General features: G+C 42.0%; 1 protein-coding gene across 8 annotated transcripts in view; it reads left to right on the top strand.

The window, feature by feature from the left end:
- The first annotated feature begins 214 nt into the window (after positions 1-214).
- LOC113892654 (EGF-like and EMI domain-containing protein 1) overlaps positions 215-15,283 on the top strand; it is a 687,432-nt gene continuing 672,363 nt past the window's right edge. For all 8 annotated transcript variants that reach the window (XR_003511104.1, XM_027541793.1, XM_027541787.1 and 5 more), the window contains exon 1: positions 215-1,058. Coding sequence is in view for 7 of the 8 variants with exons in the window: in XM_027541793.1 (XP_027397594.1) it covers positions 784-1,058 (275 nt within the window). In the remaining variant the exon portion in view is untranslated. The remainder of the gene's footprint in view (positions 1,059-15,283) is intronic.

The raw sequence follows: 15,283 nt of genomic DNA, 5'->3' as shown, positions 1-15,283 counted from the left end.
TTCTCCTTATAACTCTGGTGCCTGAAATGGGTGAGATAGATGGGGACCAAATAAAAGGAAGGGCGATGATCCCATTTGGAGTGACGAGGATTTCTGGATGAGCCGACGGTGTCCTGCAACTGTCAATTTGGCAGGAGATTTGACTCAATCAACTGCTGTTCGGATCCCACTTCAAACACACATACCGCACCCCCCCCCCCTCCCTCCGGTCCCTAGCCTGTGTTCTGACAGACTCCAGAGACTCGCGTTCGGAGCGGAGAGAGAATCAAAAGTCAGTTTTCCTTTAGTCTCTACTGGTGGCAGATTACATCTGGCTTGGTTTTGAGCAGGTTGGTTTGTGAGAGGTTCGAACCGCTTCGTGTCTTTGGCGAGGTTTCGGTGTGTGTCTTGGATGTGTAGGCAGGAAGAGGTAAGGAGCGGGGTAAGGCGAGATGATTAAGCAGAGCCCCCTAAATCTCGTTTTAATTGCGCCCCCAGCGTCCTGCCGCGCTCCGCGCCTCCTCCGGGCAGCACAGGGTGGAGAGGAGGGAGTGAGGAGGGCGAGGGGCGCAGGGCCGCTCAGCAGCTAGTCTAGCCAAGGTGGCAGCGGGACTGTCTCTTTAAGCGCTCCGGAGGGGCCGGGCCCGGCGAGCAGCGAGCGCGTTTCCATGGCACCGAGGCTGCGGGGGCTGCGGGGCCGCGGGGCTAGCAGGTTTCCAGTCGCTCCCGTCGGAGCAAGGGCGCCCATCTCTGCGGCCCGAGCGTCACCCAGGCGTTCCGCCCGCGAGCTCCTCGTCGTCGGTGATGCCTAGTGGGGCCGAGCTGCTGCCGCGCCCTCCGCAGGGAGACGCATCTCGCCGGCCCCGCGAGCCCCGCACACCAACTTCTGCCCTGCGAGCTCAACTTCTGCACGGGGCTCCGACTTGCGGAGCCGGAGTGGCGCGCGGCGCGCAGCCGGGGTGGCGGCTGGAGCTGCTCCACCCCGCGGAGATGACCTGGCGACTGTGGCTCTGGTGCTTCTGCGCTTGGGTGGCCGCCGGCTGGCCGCCAGGCAGCGCCCTTCAGCTCCGGCCAGGCATGTAAGTGTAGCCCGCGCGCTCCGGGATGTGTGAGGAGAGTCGGCCCCGTGTACCTCCGCCCACTCCTAACCTGCTGCGGTCCTGTGGCTGGAGCAGTTTCCTCCGGGTAAGGGTGGAGGGCGGCAGTGGCGGGCAGGCACCGGGCGAGGTCTGAGAGCTGTCCCAGGCCGAGCGCGGCGGGAACGCTGTCCCCTGCGCGTCCTCGGGGCAGAGACCCGGACCTGGGTGCTTCCCACCTGACTTACTTTCTCAGCGCCAGACAGGATTTCTGCCTAGGGGTGTGTGTGTGTGTGTGTGTGTGTGTGTGTGTGTGTGTGTGTGTGTGTGTGTGAATTTCCTTTTTGGAAGAGTAATTGCCTAATGACAAGTTCCACTTTTTGAATGGGTTTTGAACGAAATCCTGTTGAACAGTGCGTTACTTGACATGTCCTTCCTAGAGACCAGAGTTTATGTAATATCCAGTCTTTTTTTTTTTTTTTTTTTTAAAGAAGTGTCTCCGAGGCCGAAGGAGTGGATTATTCCACAGGTTTGTTGAGAGGCGAACCCTTTGATGGCGAATGACTTTCGCCAAAGTGAGGAGCTGGGGAGGCGAGTGTGCTAAGGGCTGAGTGCGCGGCCACTTAGATGCTTGCGGGGTTAGGAGAGAACCAAAGAGTAGCAACATGATTATAATGCATCCTCTGCGGGTGGGGCATGGTTTCATTTCCAGAACAAAAGTGAAGGAGGCAGGAGATGCTCATTCTTGGTCACGGTGGCAAGTGTTGCCTGAAGCTCAGGGCAGGTGTGAATCTTAACCAATTGCCCTATCGCCCTGACTAGCTGGAGAAGTTTGCCCCGGAATTCTGTCTTCTCAGGGGGATGGATCACCATCAACTGTCTGAGAGAGAAGCCAAATCTAACTCTGCTTTTCCTTTCTACTCTTAAGCGGTTATGAATACACCTTAGTGTCTTTGCCACTTCTTCGCTTCATCTTTGATTTTCTGAAATGTGAATGCTTTATAGTGGAAAAATGGTTTAGATGAGTACACAAAGCCATCTGTACCTTTCTGGGTCTTGAATTTTTCTTGTCAGAAAAATACTATTTTTGGATTCACTTTACATTTCCATATTTCATCCTTCTCCTGTGAGATTCGATTTGCTACCTGGTTACTGCGAATGTCACTAACTATAAATCTTGAGTCATGACCAGTGTGCAGTGGTGTCACAGAACAACTCCTTGTCTACATAGTTTGTAAATACATGTTGGCAGAAATGCAAGAAATTTCTGGGTAGGTGATTTCTCTTGCATTGATAAGATGGGTCCTGTTTATTTGAATAGGCGTTTCCTCTCCAGTTTATTTCAGAAAACACATCTTACTTTGGGTAGCTTGTGCATAGATAAGCCTCCACTTTTTAGATACTGCTTTTTTAGCTAGCTGGCTGGCTAGCTGTTCTCTTACTTTTACAAGTGCTGTTATTAAAGTGGACCCTGGCTGACTTATTAGGTAGCTACCCGTGCACATGAGGTAGAATAATCCCTTTTGGGGGGGGCACTGAAAAAGAACAGAGATACCACATCACTTTTTATATTGCTTAGATATTTTACCTCATGTTTCAGTATTGGTACTTTTGTTGAAAAGTCTGGAAGGATGACATTGCATTTTTTTTTAAAGGACACTGCTACCGCAGCTCATTCATTTATCAGGTGAGATGAGATCAGATATTAAAACCAATATAAATTCTTGGGTGTTTAATAGAGATGCTCTGTCTGGGAGTTATTGAGATCACTCTGATGAGTCTTAGTACTTTCTGAAATCTGGATGGGAAAAATCCAATCAAATTTGTATTTAGTCCTCCCTGGTATTAGAGTTAATGGTTTCTTCAGCAGGAACCATGTTGGGATTTAGTGCTAGTTTTCTGCAGATGCCTTTGCAATTGTTGTAGGCATGTGGAATACAGCCACACAAAGCACTTGGCTTCCACACACCTGTCCATCTATTAAATTAAAGAGAATTCTTCCTGAGATTTTTATTGACCTCTGAGGTCCATTATCAGTGAGAGCAGGCTTCTAATGAGATGAGGACCACTAATGAGAAGGCACCATCCTACTGACTGGCACTTATAGGTCATTAACACAGGTAAAAGTTTTGTGTAGCTGATCTTGTCCTTGAGCAGATTTTGGAGCTGGAATGACAACTGAAAAGAAGAAATGACTGTGCAGCTAATAATGGTCAGCCTAAGAGTAAAGAATTGTATTTATGGTATGTTCTTCCATGGGTAAGCTCATTTTCAAAGGAAATTCTATCAATGAAACAAAAGATATAACGTATGACTTATGGGTCCTCCAACTCTAATGATAATCGATCTTGCTGATGACCTTGTCATCACTTTAAGCAAACCTTTGGTTTCCTAAGGTTAGGCAGATTTATAAAATCATCATTCCACAAAGAGTGCCTGTATACTTACTATGTGACTCAACATTGGAAATCACAGGTAATGAATACTGAGTCTTTTTTGAATTCTTAGTTAGATGTCAGGCAAATTTCTAACTACATGTATTATTTCATTTTATCCTGGATATAGCCCTACAAGAAAGGCACTGTTATCATCTCCATTTACGATGAAGAAAGAGACATAGTAAGGTTAAATTCACACTCCAAGAATTCATGAGATTTGGATACAGGTAGTTTGAATTCCAGTGTTGGAGTTCTTAACAAATATGATCCCTTTTAGAACACCCAAGCCCAGCCTGTGTTTCTAAGAAGTTCTTTGTAATCACTGCCCGGGGTTCCTCAATGGGAATGCAGCTGGTATTTTCTACCTAGTGGGAACCTGTGGGGCTTTTTTGACTGTTGTAAAAGCTATAGGGTTCTATTCGCATTTGGGCTTGGTATGGAGGTGGGCTGGTGTGCTTCATCCTGCAGTGGGTAAGATTGTTCCTCACAAGGAAGATCTGATCTCTCTCTTCCTCACCGAGACTCTTCATAAGAAATTCTCCTGCTCTCTTATAGCTGTAGACACTGAAGTATTAAAACAATGGGCTCGGCTTAAACTGGGAATTGTGGAATAGGGAAAGCCAGCCTTGGCAAGTACATTATGAATTGGAGAGTTGTAACTGATGATGGCATTTTGATAAAGGGATATTGAAGCGTTTACTTATGTTAATGGTACTCTGCAAATGTTTTCTCAAGGATTAAATAGATGGAAATAAACTCTACTCCAGATCTTTGAGACATCAAAGGAAAATGACTGGCTGTAATACACTCTATTAAAATTTATCCTTTGTAATGCTGTCTTGTAAACACTTGCATAAGTATTGGATACAACATGATGGAAGTAGTGAATATGGGTGTGTTGCAGATAGATACCATTCAGGCAGAATGTCTATAAAGCCAGATCTGCCTATAAAGGCAGATCCAGCAGCTGAAGCTCCAGGGACTTGAGGTACTGGGCATTCTCTGACACTTAGTGGGGATTTTAGAACGGTATGGCCACTTTGTGACTCAGTAGTCTCCTAAACTATTTCATCATGTGACCCCATGGACTGTAGCCTGCCAGGCTCCTCTGTCCATGGAATTTTCCAGGTGGAAATACTGGAGTGGATAGCCAGTTCTTCCTCCAGAGGATCAGGACAACTTACATTCATTCCCCCTAATGTAGGTCTCCAATACAGGTTGATGTAGAAATCCAAAATGTGCCTGATACAATACAGCTTACCCACCCAAACGCCACCCCCAACACATATGTGTAGAACTGTTTCCCCTCAGCCTGTTGTAGATGATATAGAAACTTGTGGTCATTGTGGCAGAGATTTAGCTTTTTGAACAATCAATACATTTAGAAGTAGAAAAAGGGAAGAAAATATAATAATCCAGAATCGTGAAGGGAAATTGACAGAGGTGTCTTGTGAAACACACACCATGTTGGTATTTGTTTTATTTGCTCTAGTTTTGTTTTTTTTTTCACTTCTGATAAAGCCTGAAATTGAGCCAATTAGAGATGTCTGGGGCTATGAACAGAACAGTCCACTTTTAAATTCACAAATAATTTAAGCATGGCCTGTGGTCTGTCATTTACTCAGTGTAAATTAATTAAAAAATACTTTTCTTTTTTTTTTGTTGAGATCAGTCATACTAAGTGAGCATAAAATAAAGTGAGGTAGAGAAGACTATGTACACCCTCCATGGGCAAGGATTATTTAAGAATAATCCTCTGAGGTTGGGAATACTGTCATCTCTATTTTTCAGATGAGGACACTGAGACAGAGGGAGAGATTAAGTAACTTGCTGTGGTTTCATAGCTGAGAAGTGGTGGGATGGGCTCTGAACCCACTGTAACTCCAGATCCTTCTTCCTGATCAGTGTTTCCTGATATGGTCCCTCTCCCCTTGACCTTTCCTTCCTAGGCTTCCTTGGCTTTCAAATTGCCATCCTCCCAGGCCCTCCTGCTTATTTTCAGCAGTGGCTTACTCTTTCTCCTATTGCCCCAAGTGGACCTGAACCTCACCTCTGCCAGGGAATTTTAGGAACCAACTTCAACCCATCCTTTATTGATGACATTGACATTGCATTATTTAATATGTAATATTTTGACAGACTCTCTGTCCTCAGCAGGGAATCCTCAACTTCCTGTCCTCAATATTTTTTTCTGTTTCTTTACTTCTTTCTTGTGTATCTTGTAGGAATAACTTTCCGGATTTTTCAAGGTAATTCCTTCCCTACATGTTCTACTTCCTACCTTGAACAGTGTTCTTTACTAGTCATCTCTTTTCTTCCTTTTATTGCCAACTGTTTCCTTTCTGCTATTTTCGCCTCTCTCCCCCATGCATTCATGTCTTCCTGTCTTCCTGTCTACATCTCCCTCTGTTCCGTGTTTCTGATATGTTTGTGACTATATGTGGATCTGTATTGACCTTGTTTCTTCTCTCCTTCACCTTTAATTTCTCAAGAACAGTTCTTTGATGCATATCAATGATTTTATCATTGATCATTTAACCCACTGCAATCTGGCCTCCTCTGCTAAAATTCCTTCTCAAGATGCTGCCTTGTTTCCAGAACTGACTCTGCTGTGAGTTTTCTACTGGCTACTCCTGTTTCCCACTTCACTTCTTCACTTGTGCGTTTCCTTTGTACACTCAATTTCATCTGTAGTTCTCCTGCACTAGCTGCTGCTTTCTCTCACCTTGTATCTTTAATCCCCTTTCCACTCTGTACTTTCCCTGCTTTATCTATTTCTTTCCCTGGCTCCTACCATGTGTTCTATTCTGTTGAAACCTAGATCTGCACATTTAGCCCCATTCTCTTCAGAGCTACAAAGTTGCATTTCTAATAATAGATTTATTATCACTGTGGGGTCAAGACTCAAAATGTCCTTAGATCATCTCTAGTTATATTTGTCTCCCTAACGTTTTCTCCCTCCAAAGTACTTGACTCATCTATTTTCCCTTCGTATTTGAACTTGTATCTGTCACTTTTCTGCTAGTTTATCTTGTAGTTACATTATGAACTTTAGGTAAGATGATCATGAACAAGCCTTTGCGTATGATGATTGGATAACTAGAATTAGGTGTTAAATTTTAGAAACACCAGCAATGAAATCTCTTGAATTAGTTCTCTTTCCCATTGCCAACACTCAAGCCCAGCCATGCTGTTTTTACTCCTAGATTGTTATGGTTGTCTCTTGGTTGGTCTTCTGCTTCATATTCTCTGGATCCTCTTTATTTTTATTATATATTCAATTTCATCAAAGTTGGTTTTTATTATATGTACAATTTCATCAAACAAAGACCTAGTAACATCATTTCCTTTTGTAAAAACTTTGTTTTTCCATGGAGTAAAGTTCAAGTATCAGAATATTATTCTTAAATAGCACTTATTAAATGCCAAGAACAATATAAGTACTTTCCATATTTTAATTCATTTCATCCTCACAACAACCCTATCAGAATATTAGTATCCATATTTTATAATGAGGAAATTGAGATCTAGAGAAGTTATGGTTTTCTGAGAAATTGCATATAAGGCTATGGAGCTCAGGAGAATTTATGTAGTTAACAATTTTGAAAGCTAGGCTATGAACCTGGATTGTTTGACTGTAGAATCTGTGCTTTTAACTATTGCACTCTATTCAAGATTTTATCTTTCTGGTATTATTCAATTTCATAAACTTTTATAGGACAATTTAAAAAATTTCCTTTAGTTCTTTTCTCCTCGTCAAGAACTGTGATGAGGTGTTCTTGTGTTCAGATTTTACTCTGCCTGCAGGGTAACAAGTTAGTCTGCCAGAGTTCATAGTTGCTGACAGAAGACATGAGACTCCTGGATGAGAGACAAAGGACTTTACTAATCAATCAGGTCATAGCAGGTAATTCAAGCTTCATGTTTGCATCAGTCACCCCACTACCAGTTCCATGAGGCAATGAGGAGTGGCCCAAATGGATACTGTGTACACAGTGGGTTTAAATCACAGATGAGGAACCCAGGCCTTATAAAAATCTCCAATATTATGAGGGGGATGTTAGCAACCTTGCTAAACTTTTTGCCTTAGAGGGAGACATCATCTTTCTTATCCTGCTCAGGAAACAACTCTGACCTCAGCCCTGGAAGGACACACCTTCTAAATCTTCCAAGGCTGTTTCTATACAAAAATCCTTCTAGAATAAAAGCCCCAAAAACTTCTTCACAAGTTATGTTAAGAAATGAGTCCCAGCACCTCCAACATTTTCTTGCCCCATTTCACCAGCATGAGCTTTGCTAAAGCTTAAATCTAGTTTTGTTCTCTTGTTAAATTCAGCGCTTGTGTTTCCATTTCTTTTTCAATAGGTGGGAAGACTCTGGAACTAGAGGAACACAGAGGTTTAATGAGTGGACTCAGGGGCTATGTTCAAATCCCAAGTATCTGTCTTCTCTCCACTGAAGCTGAAAGTAAATCATTAACTCAGCTGCTTAGTATGTAGCTGATTTCTTGTTACATCCATTTAACAAATGTTTATTCCTTGTCCAGTGTTTTGCTAGGCTTTGGGGATACAAAGAGGATAAGTTGATTCTCTGTCATCGAGCAGCTCATAGCTAGAGGGAAGAAAGAATCCAGAGCTTCAGTTGTAGGTTTTCAAGAGTGTATTTTTCTTAAGCTAATTCACTGACTAAAGGTTAGATGGATGACAAAAGTGGTGGTGGGGTTCTAGTTGATGAGAAGAGCATGTGCAGGAAGAAGTGAGTCTTTTCTCATTTGGAAAAACCATAAATCAATTCCTCAAAGATGATGCTGTGAAAGTGCTGCACTCAATATGCCAGCATATTTGGAAAACTCAGCAGTGGCCACAGGACAGGAAAAGGTCAGTGTTCATTCCAATCCCAAAGAAAAGCAATGCCAATGAATGCTAAAACTACTACACAATTGCACTCATCTCACACACTAGTAAAGTAATGCTCAAAATTCTCCAAGTCAGGCTTCAGCAATACATGAACCGTGAACTTCCAGATGTTCAAGCTGGTTTTAGAAAAGGCAGAGGAACCAGAGATCAAATTTCCAACATTCGCTGGATCATGGAAAAAGCAAGAGAGTTCCAGAAAAACATCTATATCTGCTTGATTGACTATGCCAAAGCCTTTGTGTGGATCACAATAAACTGTGGAAAATTCTGAAAGAGATGGGAATACCAGACCACCTGACCTGCCTCTTGAGAAACCTATATGCAGGTCAGGAAGCAACAGTTAGAACTGGACATGGAAAAACAGACTGGTTCCAAATAGGAAAAGGAATACCTCAAGGCTGTATATTGTTACCCTGCTTATTTAACTTATAAGCAGAGTACATCATGAGAAACACTGGGCTGGAAGAAGCACAAGCTGGAATCAAGATTGCCGGGAGAAATATCAATAACCTCAGCTATGCAGATGACACCACCCTTATGGCAGAAAGTGAAGAGGAACTAAAAAGCCTCTTGATGAAAGTGAAAGAGGAGAGTAAAAAGTTGGCTTAAAGCTCAACATTCAGAAAACTAAGATCATGGCATCTGGTCCCATCACTTCATGGCAAATAGATGGGGAAACAGTGGAAACAGTAGCAGACTTTATTTTTGGGGGCTCCAAAATCACTGCAGATGGTGACTGCAGCCATGAAATTAAAAGATGCTTACTCCTTGGAAGGAAAGTTATGACCAACCTAGATAGCATATTGAAAAGCAGAGACATTACTTTGCCAACAAAGGTCTGTCTAGTCAAGGTTATGGTTTTTCCTGTGGTCATGTATGGATGTGAGAGTTGGACTGTGAAGAAGGCTGAGCGCCGAAGAATTGATGCTTTTGAAGTGTGGTGTTGGAGAAGACTCTTGAGAGTCCCTTGGACTGCAAGGAGATCCAGCCAGTCCATTCTAAAGGAGATCAGTCCTGGCTGTTCTTTGGAAGGACTGATGCTAAAGCTGAAACTCCAGTGCTTTGGCCATCTCATGCGAAAAGTTGACTCATTGGAAAAGACTCTGATGCTGGGAGGGATTGGGGGCAGGAGGAGAAGGGGTGACAGAGGATGAGATGGCTGGATGGCATCACTGACTTGACGGATGTGAGTTTGAGTGAACTCCAGGAGTTGGTGATGGACAGGGAGGCCTGGCGTGCTGTGATTCATGGGGTCACAAAGAGTCGGACACTACTGAGCGACTGAACTGAACTGAACTGATAAATCATTTTCTTAATGGTATGTCTGGAGGGGAGAGTATAAAAGGAGCCACAGTAGAAGATGAGTTTAAGGCAGTTAAGAGGGACTAACTCAGGGTGGGTCTTACAATCTCAAGGTGAGAACTTTGGACTTCGCAGTACACCAATCAGGAACCAAGAAGAGACTGAAAGCAGAGGAGGAACCTAGTCAGATTTGTGTTTATTGAATGAAGAATGGGCTTGAGAGGGAAGAGGCCAGAGGTGGGGAGCCGAATGAGGAGATTGCTTCAGTAGTAGAAGGAGAAGTGGTGTGAGTCTCATAAACACAGGAAGTAGTGGTGGTGATGAAAGGAAGGATAGATTCCAAAGGAATTGGTGAATGTGTGGTGGAAAGGGAGAGAGAAAGAAGGTGACATCTGGGTAATAGAGAAAATCAGAAACACAGGAAAGGGAAGAAGAAGGTGAGTTCTGCTGTGACCCTGTCAGCACTTAATGCATCTGTGGGCTCTCAGATGGGGACCTTCTGGGGAAGCTCCACAGGAGTGTCTGAGACCAGAAGATTGGTCTGGGCTAGATCTATATTGGGGTATTGAAGTGTCAGGAGACAAGTATGTATAAAAAATGAGGAGAAAAGATTATTAAAGAAGGAAACCTGGGGTACTTTGGTATATGAGAGGAGAGCTTCCCAGGTGGCACCGGTGGTAAAGAACTTGCCTTACCTGCTAATGCAGGTAGATGTAAGAGACCCGGGTTCAATCCTTGGGTTGGGAAGATCCCCTGGAGGATGGCATGGCAACCCACTCCAGTGTTCTTGCCTGGAGAATCTCATCAATGGAGAAGCCTGGTGGGCTGCAGTCCATAGGGTCGCACAGAGCTGGACGTGACTGAAGCGACTTAGCAGGTACACACATGAGGAGGACTGATGAAAAAGGACCCAAGGAGGAGATTAAGAAACTGCCTGAGAAGAAGGAAAGAGGGAGGGAGTGTAAATGCCATGGGACGTGTCAGGGAATTTAAATAAAAGAGGAGTATGGAAAGTGGAGGGTGTTGCTGCTGCTGCTAAGTCGCTTCAGTCGTGTCCGACTCTGTGCGACTCCATAGACGGCAGCCCACCAGGTTCCCCCGTCCCTGAGATTTTCCAGGCAAAAACACTGGAGTGGGTTGCCATTTCCTTCTCCAATGCATGAAAGTGAAAAGTGAAAGTGAAGTCGCTCAGTCATGTCCGACTCTTTGTGATCCCATGGACTGCAGCCTACCAGGCTCCTCCATCCATGGGATTTTCCAGGCAAGAGTACTGGAGTGGGGTGCCACTACCTTCTCCCTGAAAAGTAATTGACTTAGAGTTACCCCCAACAAACCCAAGGGAAGAACCTTGTTTAGTTCTTCTTTAGCTGAGAAAACTCTGGTAGCCATCACTTTTGGTCATGGTGACGAGAAGTGTAGACTCCTGGAGAGCAGCTGGAGGTGTCTGAGTTCGTGTTGGACTCAGTTTGTCATCGTTGCCCCCGCCCCTCATGCCCTTGCAGGGCCCCCCAGTGCTCTCTATACTTTACTCTCAGTGAACGTCCTGCCTCCTTGTCTCTGCCAGGCCAATCTCTTAAGACCCAGCACCAAAGTCATCTGTTTCACAGCTAAGTTCTGGGTCCCTCACACAGGGTTAGTTGACTGTCTGACCCAGCAATCTGAACTGACATTTGAATTTTCATAGGTATGCAAAGATCTCTAGATTTTTTTTTTAAAGAAATCTGTTTGAAAACCATGTGATAATGATGAGAACATGTTTAGAATTAGTAAAGGCTCTCCCAGCCAACTGTTTGTAGAGTCAGCTCCTGGTGTATAAATTATGTGGCTTGTCAACTGATGATGTGGGAAATGCTTTTTGTCACTCTTCAGTAGACAGGTTTCAATGGTGGTAAGTGTTCTTCTCACTGATATGGTTAATTAAGAATTGACAGTAATTCTGAGCTTTAGTGACTTTGACTCTTGAGAGAAGAGGCAGTCCCAGGAGATTTGAGGTTTGGTTTCTCTGAATTATTAAGAAAACTGTTTTTCTGGTTTAGCATAGTAGATTCGGATCAGTATCAGGAGAAAGGCAACCTAATTTTGATTTTTTTTTTTTTTTTCTGGAGCTCAAAACACTAATCTTCATTTGCAGTACTTCCAAATTTTTGTTACATTGTAAAGGGTTTGACTTATAGACAAGTGTGTGATAATAGAGTAACAGTCAAATTGTATTACTTTTTTATGTATTGTGGAGTTTAAACAAATTTTGTCTATCCCAGCTTACAGAGTCCCAAAGATAAGAAAACTCTTCTCAGTGTGAATAAACTGGGAATGTATCTTGACATCAAAAATTTATTTTCTAATGCCTTTCACGGTTTATTCATGCTGAGAACCACTTCTTATCTTTTGAACTTTTGAACTCTCTCTGTATTGGGATGAGCAAAAATGAACACGGCTTTCCTTTCAGTGTACTAAAATACCACATGTAAAATAAAACAAGTAGAAACTCAAGACACAGCGATACACACTGGCCAATTATGTGATAACAGAATAGTATTTGTACTGGGCTTTAGGCATGTTATATGCAATATGAAATGAATTTTGAAATAGGGAACACAACAGGCAGCAGCTATTGAAAGGTATGCCTTACATCTCTTGTAAAGCACATCTTGCTTGAATTCAACTGACAGTAACAAGTTAGGGCCAGGAAACGACTCAGTCAGCATTCCCTTTCATAAATCTATTTACAGTAGAAACCCCATTAACATTTTAATTGTTTCACAGCTAAACTTGCTCAAAGTGCCACCTTTAATAGGGCTCAGTTTCATTAAAATTTAAGGGACCAGGGAGTTCATAGTCTCCTCTAATGACCCAGCGATCGTTGTAAAAGTTCTAAATATATTTTTGGCTCACTGTACAACTGAGGGATTCTTTGTAGTGGCCAGATATGCTCCCAGTAAGTTGTTGTATCTCCCCATTTCAATCCCACCAGAAAACTCTCTGCTTCTCCCTCATCTGAATCCCAGGGTCTCTCTGCTAAAGTCCTGTTGAGCACCTTCTGTCAATTTTTATTTAGTTGCTCATGTTAATTCTGTAGCTAGATTTTAACTGCATTGTGGACAAAGTGTGAGCCCAATAATTGTTTGTTGAATTTAAACTAGTCACTGATAATTAACCTTCAACCCATGTTTCTGTGTCCCCTCTATTGCTCCCTTGTTGATAAAAATGTACCCCAAACTTATATTATTTGTAAGCTTTGGAGCTCTTGTTCTGGCTGTGCTACAAGTTAGCTCAGTGAGACTGGTAACCTCTCTGGTCTCTAGTTTCTCATGTATCTGTTACAACACATGTTCCAAGAGATACATGTTCTTCAAGGATTGATCAGCCTTTAAATATATTCCAATCTGTTGGAATAATTCCAATCTGTTCCAAATAATTGTTATGTACAATTATTTAACATTGGTCACTTAAATGTAGGGAAATGTCTGTGTAAGACACTATTTTTGCCCTTTGACTTCATTCTATGTTAAGCCCTCCTTGACAAGGCGTGATGGTAGTTTGTGTTGTTATTTAGTTGCTCAGTCGTGTCCCATTCTTTGTGACCCCGTGGACGGTAACCCTCCAGGCTCCTCTGGGATTCTCCAGGTAAGAATACTGGCATGGGTAGCCATTTCCTTCTCCACTTAGTAGTTTAAAGGATCCTTTTTCTCTAAAGAATGTTTCTGGCTATAATGAAACATGCTCATTTGCTTAGAGAGATATCATAATTTTATTTTCTAAGGGAAAACTGAGATGGCGAGATATAAAGTCTTACATCAAAATGATCCAGCAGCCTTATACCATCAAAGTGCACTAAAAACTAGGAAGATCCAAGATCGTCTCACTATAAATTATTATTTGGGGGTGCTAAGGATCTGTTCTTAATCCTGGGATTTGGCAGTGATATTAGGGTACAGATTATACAAAAGCAGTAATAAGAGGGAGCATGGTTCTTGTATTCTTTTTACCATGTAATTTTTGTGTGTTTATAAACCTATGTGTGATTGTCAGTTTCTGGGTGTGTCTCCTGTGGGCTTCGCCTGCACTGTGTATTCGGTTTCCAAGCACTCTTTTTTGCCTTCGAAAAATAGTTTCAGACTCATTGCCGGAAGATTTTGGTTAGTGGTAGTAAATAATGACCAGAGTAGATTTTAGGAAATCTTATGTCATTGTGGTGCTTTTGCAGGCCTGATGTGCACGAGCAACTCTTGAAGTTCTTTTGCTTTGGAAGGTACATGCTTCAGATTCACCAATTCTTTTGTGTCTTACAGTTTTCATAAAAGGTATTTCTATTTCAAGTAGCTTTTTGTCTCCATGATATCAGCACATAAGCTACCCTTTTTATTTCTTAAATGACCCATTTTAAATTTACACACTGGACTGATTTGACTGTGTGTGTTCAAATCAAAAATCGTTTCACAATCCCTTATTCTTAATTTTGAAATCCCAAAAGCTCTAAATACTGGCAGGTACTTTTCATTGTTGCTATTTGTGACAAATTAATTTGGTGGGGAAATCTATACTTATCTGATGTGAGTCTAATTATAGAATTTATTTTATTCAATATGAAAATTCTTGTTTCTTTAAGTAAACGTTAATGGATTTGGTTAGGGTGTGACTATAGACACTTCTGGGCACATATGTGCCATATTGTCTTTCTAAAATTTGAAAAATTCTGAACTCCAAAGCAATTGGGCCCCAAGGAATTCTAACCAGTATGGGTAAATAAGATATTTGAAGAACATGCTGATTTTCACAGAGTAAATTTTTAGACATTCGTTTTTTAGAATGTTTAGACCATTCTTTTATAAAATGCGGAATTGCCTTTTAGCAAAGGAATACCTATTTTTGTTTGTTTACATTCTGGAGGTTGGTTTGTGTAAAGAAGGAAGTTTTAGCTTCTTGTGTCCATCAAGATAAAAAAGACCATTATCAATATTAATGGATGTTTTTATATGAAATCCCAACATTTTATAATATACCTTGTCAAAAGTAAAAAATATATATATAGCAGATTTTATCATTTAAAAATGTTCTCATTTTAATAATTGGGAAATAGAGATTAGATAGTCCCTTAAGGGTAATGGGTGAAAATGAGTTCTGTTGTCGTTCTTTGAAGCCCATTGCTTCTGTATGAAAGTAGCAGAATCAGTGCCATCCATTGACCAGGATCTTCCTGCCAGGCGACGTGGCAAGGGTTTCCTGTATTGTTTCATTTTATTTCATCTGAACAATAAACACTGCAGTTATACTATGCCTCTAATGTTGAAAAATCATTATTTAGGGATTACGATAAGGCCAAAAACCCTCTCATTTCTAAAATTTAGATATTTTATTCATTTCAATTTCATTCTCTGTGCAGAAAGGATAAAACTTTTTTGGTCCTACTCTTGGTTACTATTTCTGATGTCTAATTCCAGAGGGTAAACTGGTCTTTTGAAGGGTAAGGCAGTCTGGTTAGGCTCAGTCTGAGGGACCCCCTAGTACCAGATTAATGTTAATACAAGTAGACTTTGAAGTCTTTTGCTCCCCTCTGCTTCACAAACTTTCCTAT

Source organism: Bos indicus x Bos taurus, chromosome 1 (assembly GCF_003369695.1).
Source record: "Bos indicus x Bos taurus breed Angus x Brahman F1 hybrid chromosome 1, Bos_hybrid_MaternalHap_v2.0, whole genome shotgun sequence".
Classification (NCBI taxonomy): Eukaryota; Metazoa; Chordata; class Mammalia; order Artiodactyla; family Bovidae; genus Bos; species Bos indicus x Bos taurus.
This window is presented reverse-complemented; position numbering and strand designations above follow the sequence as displayed.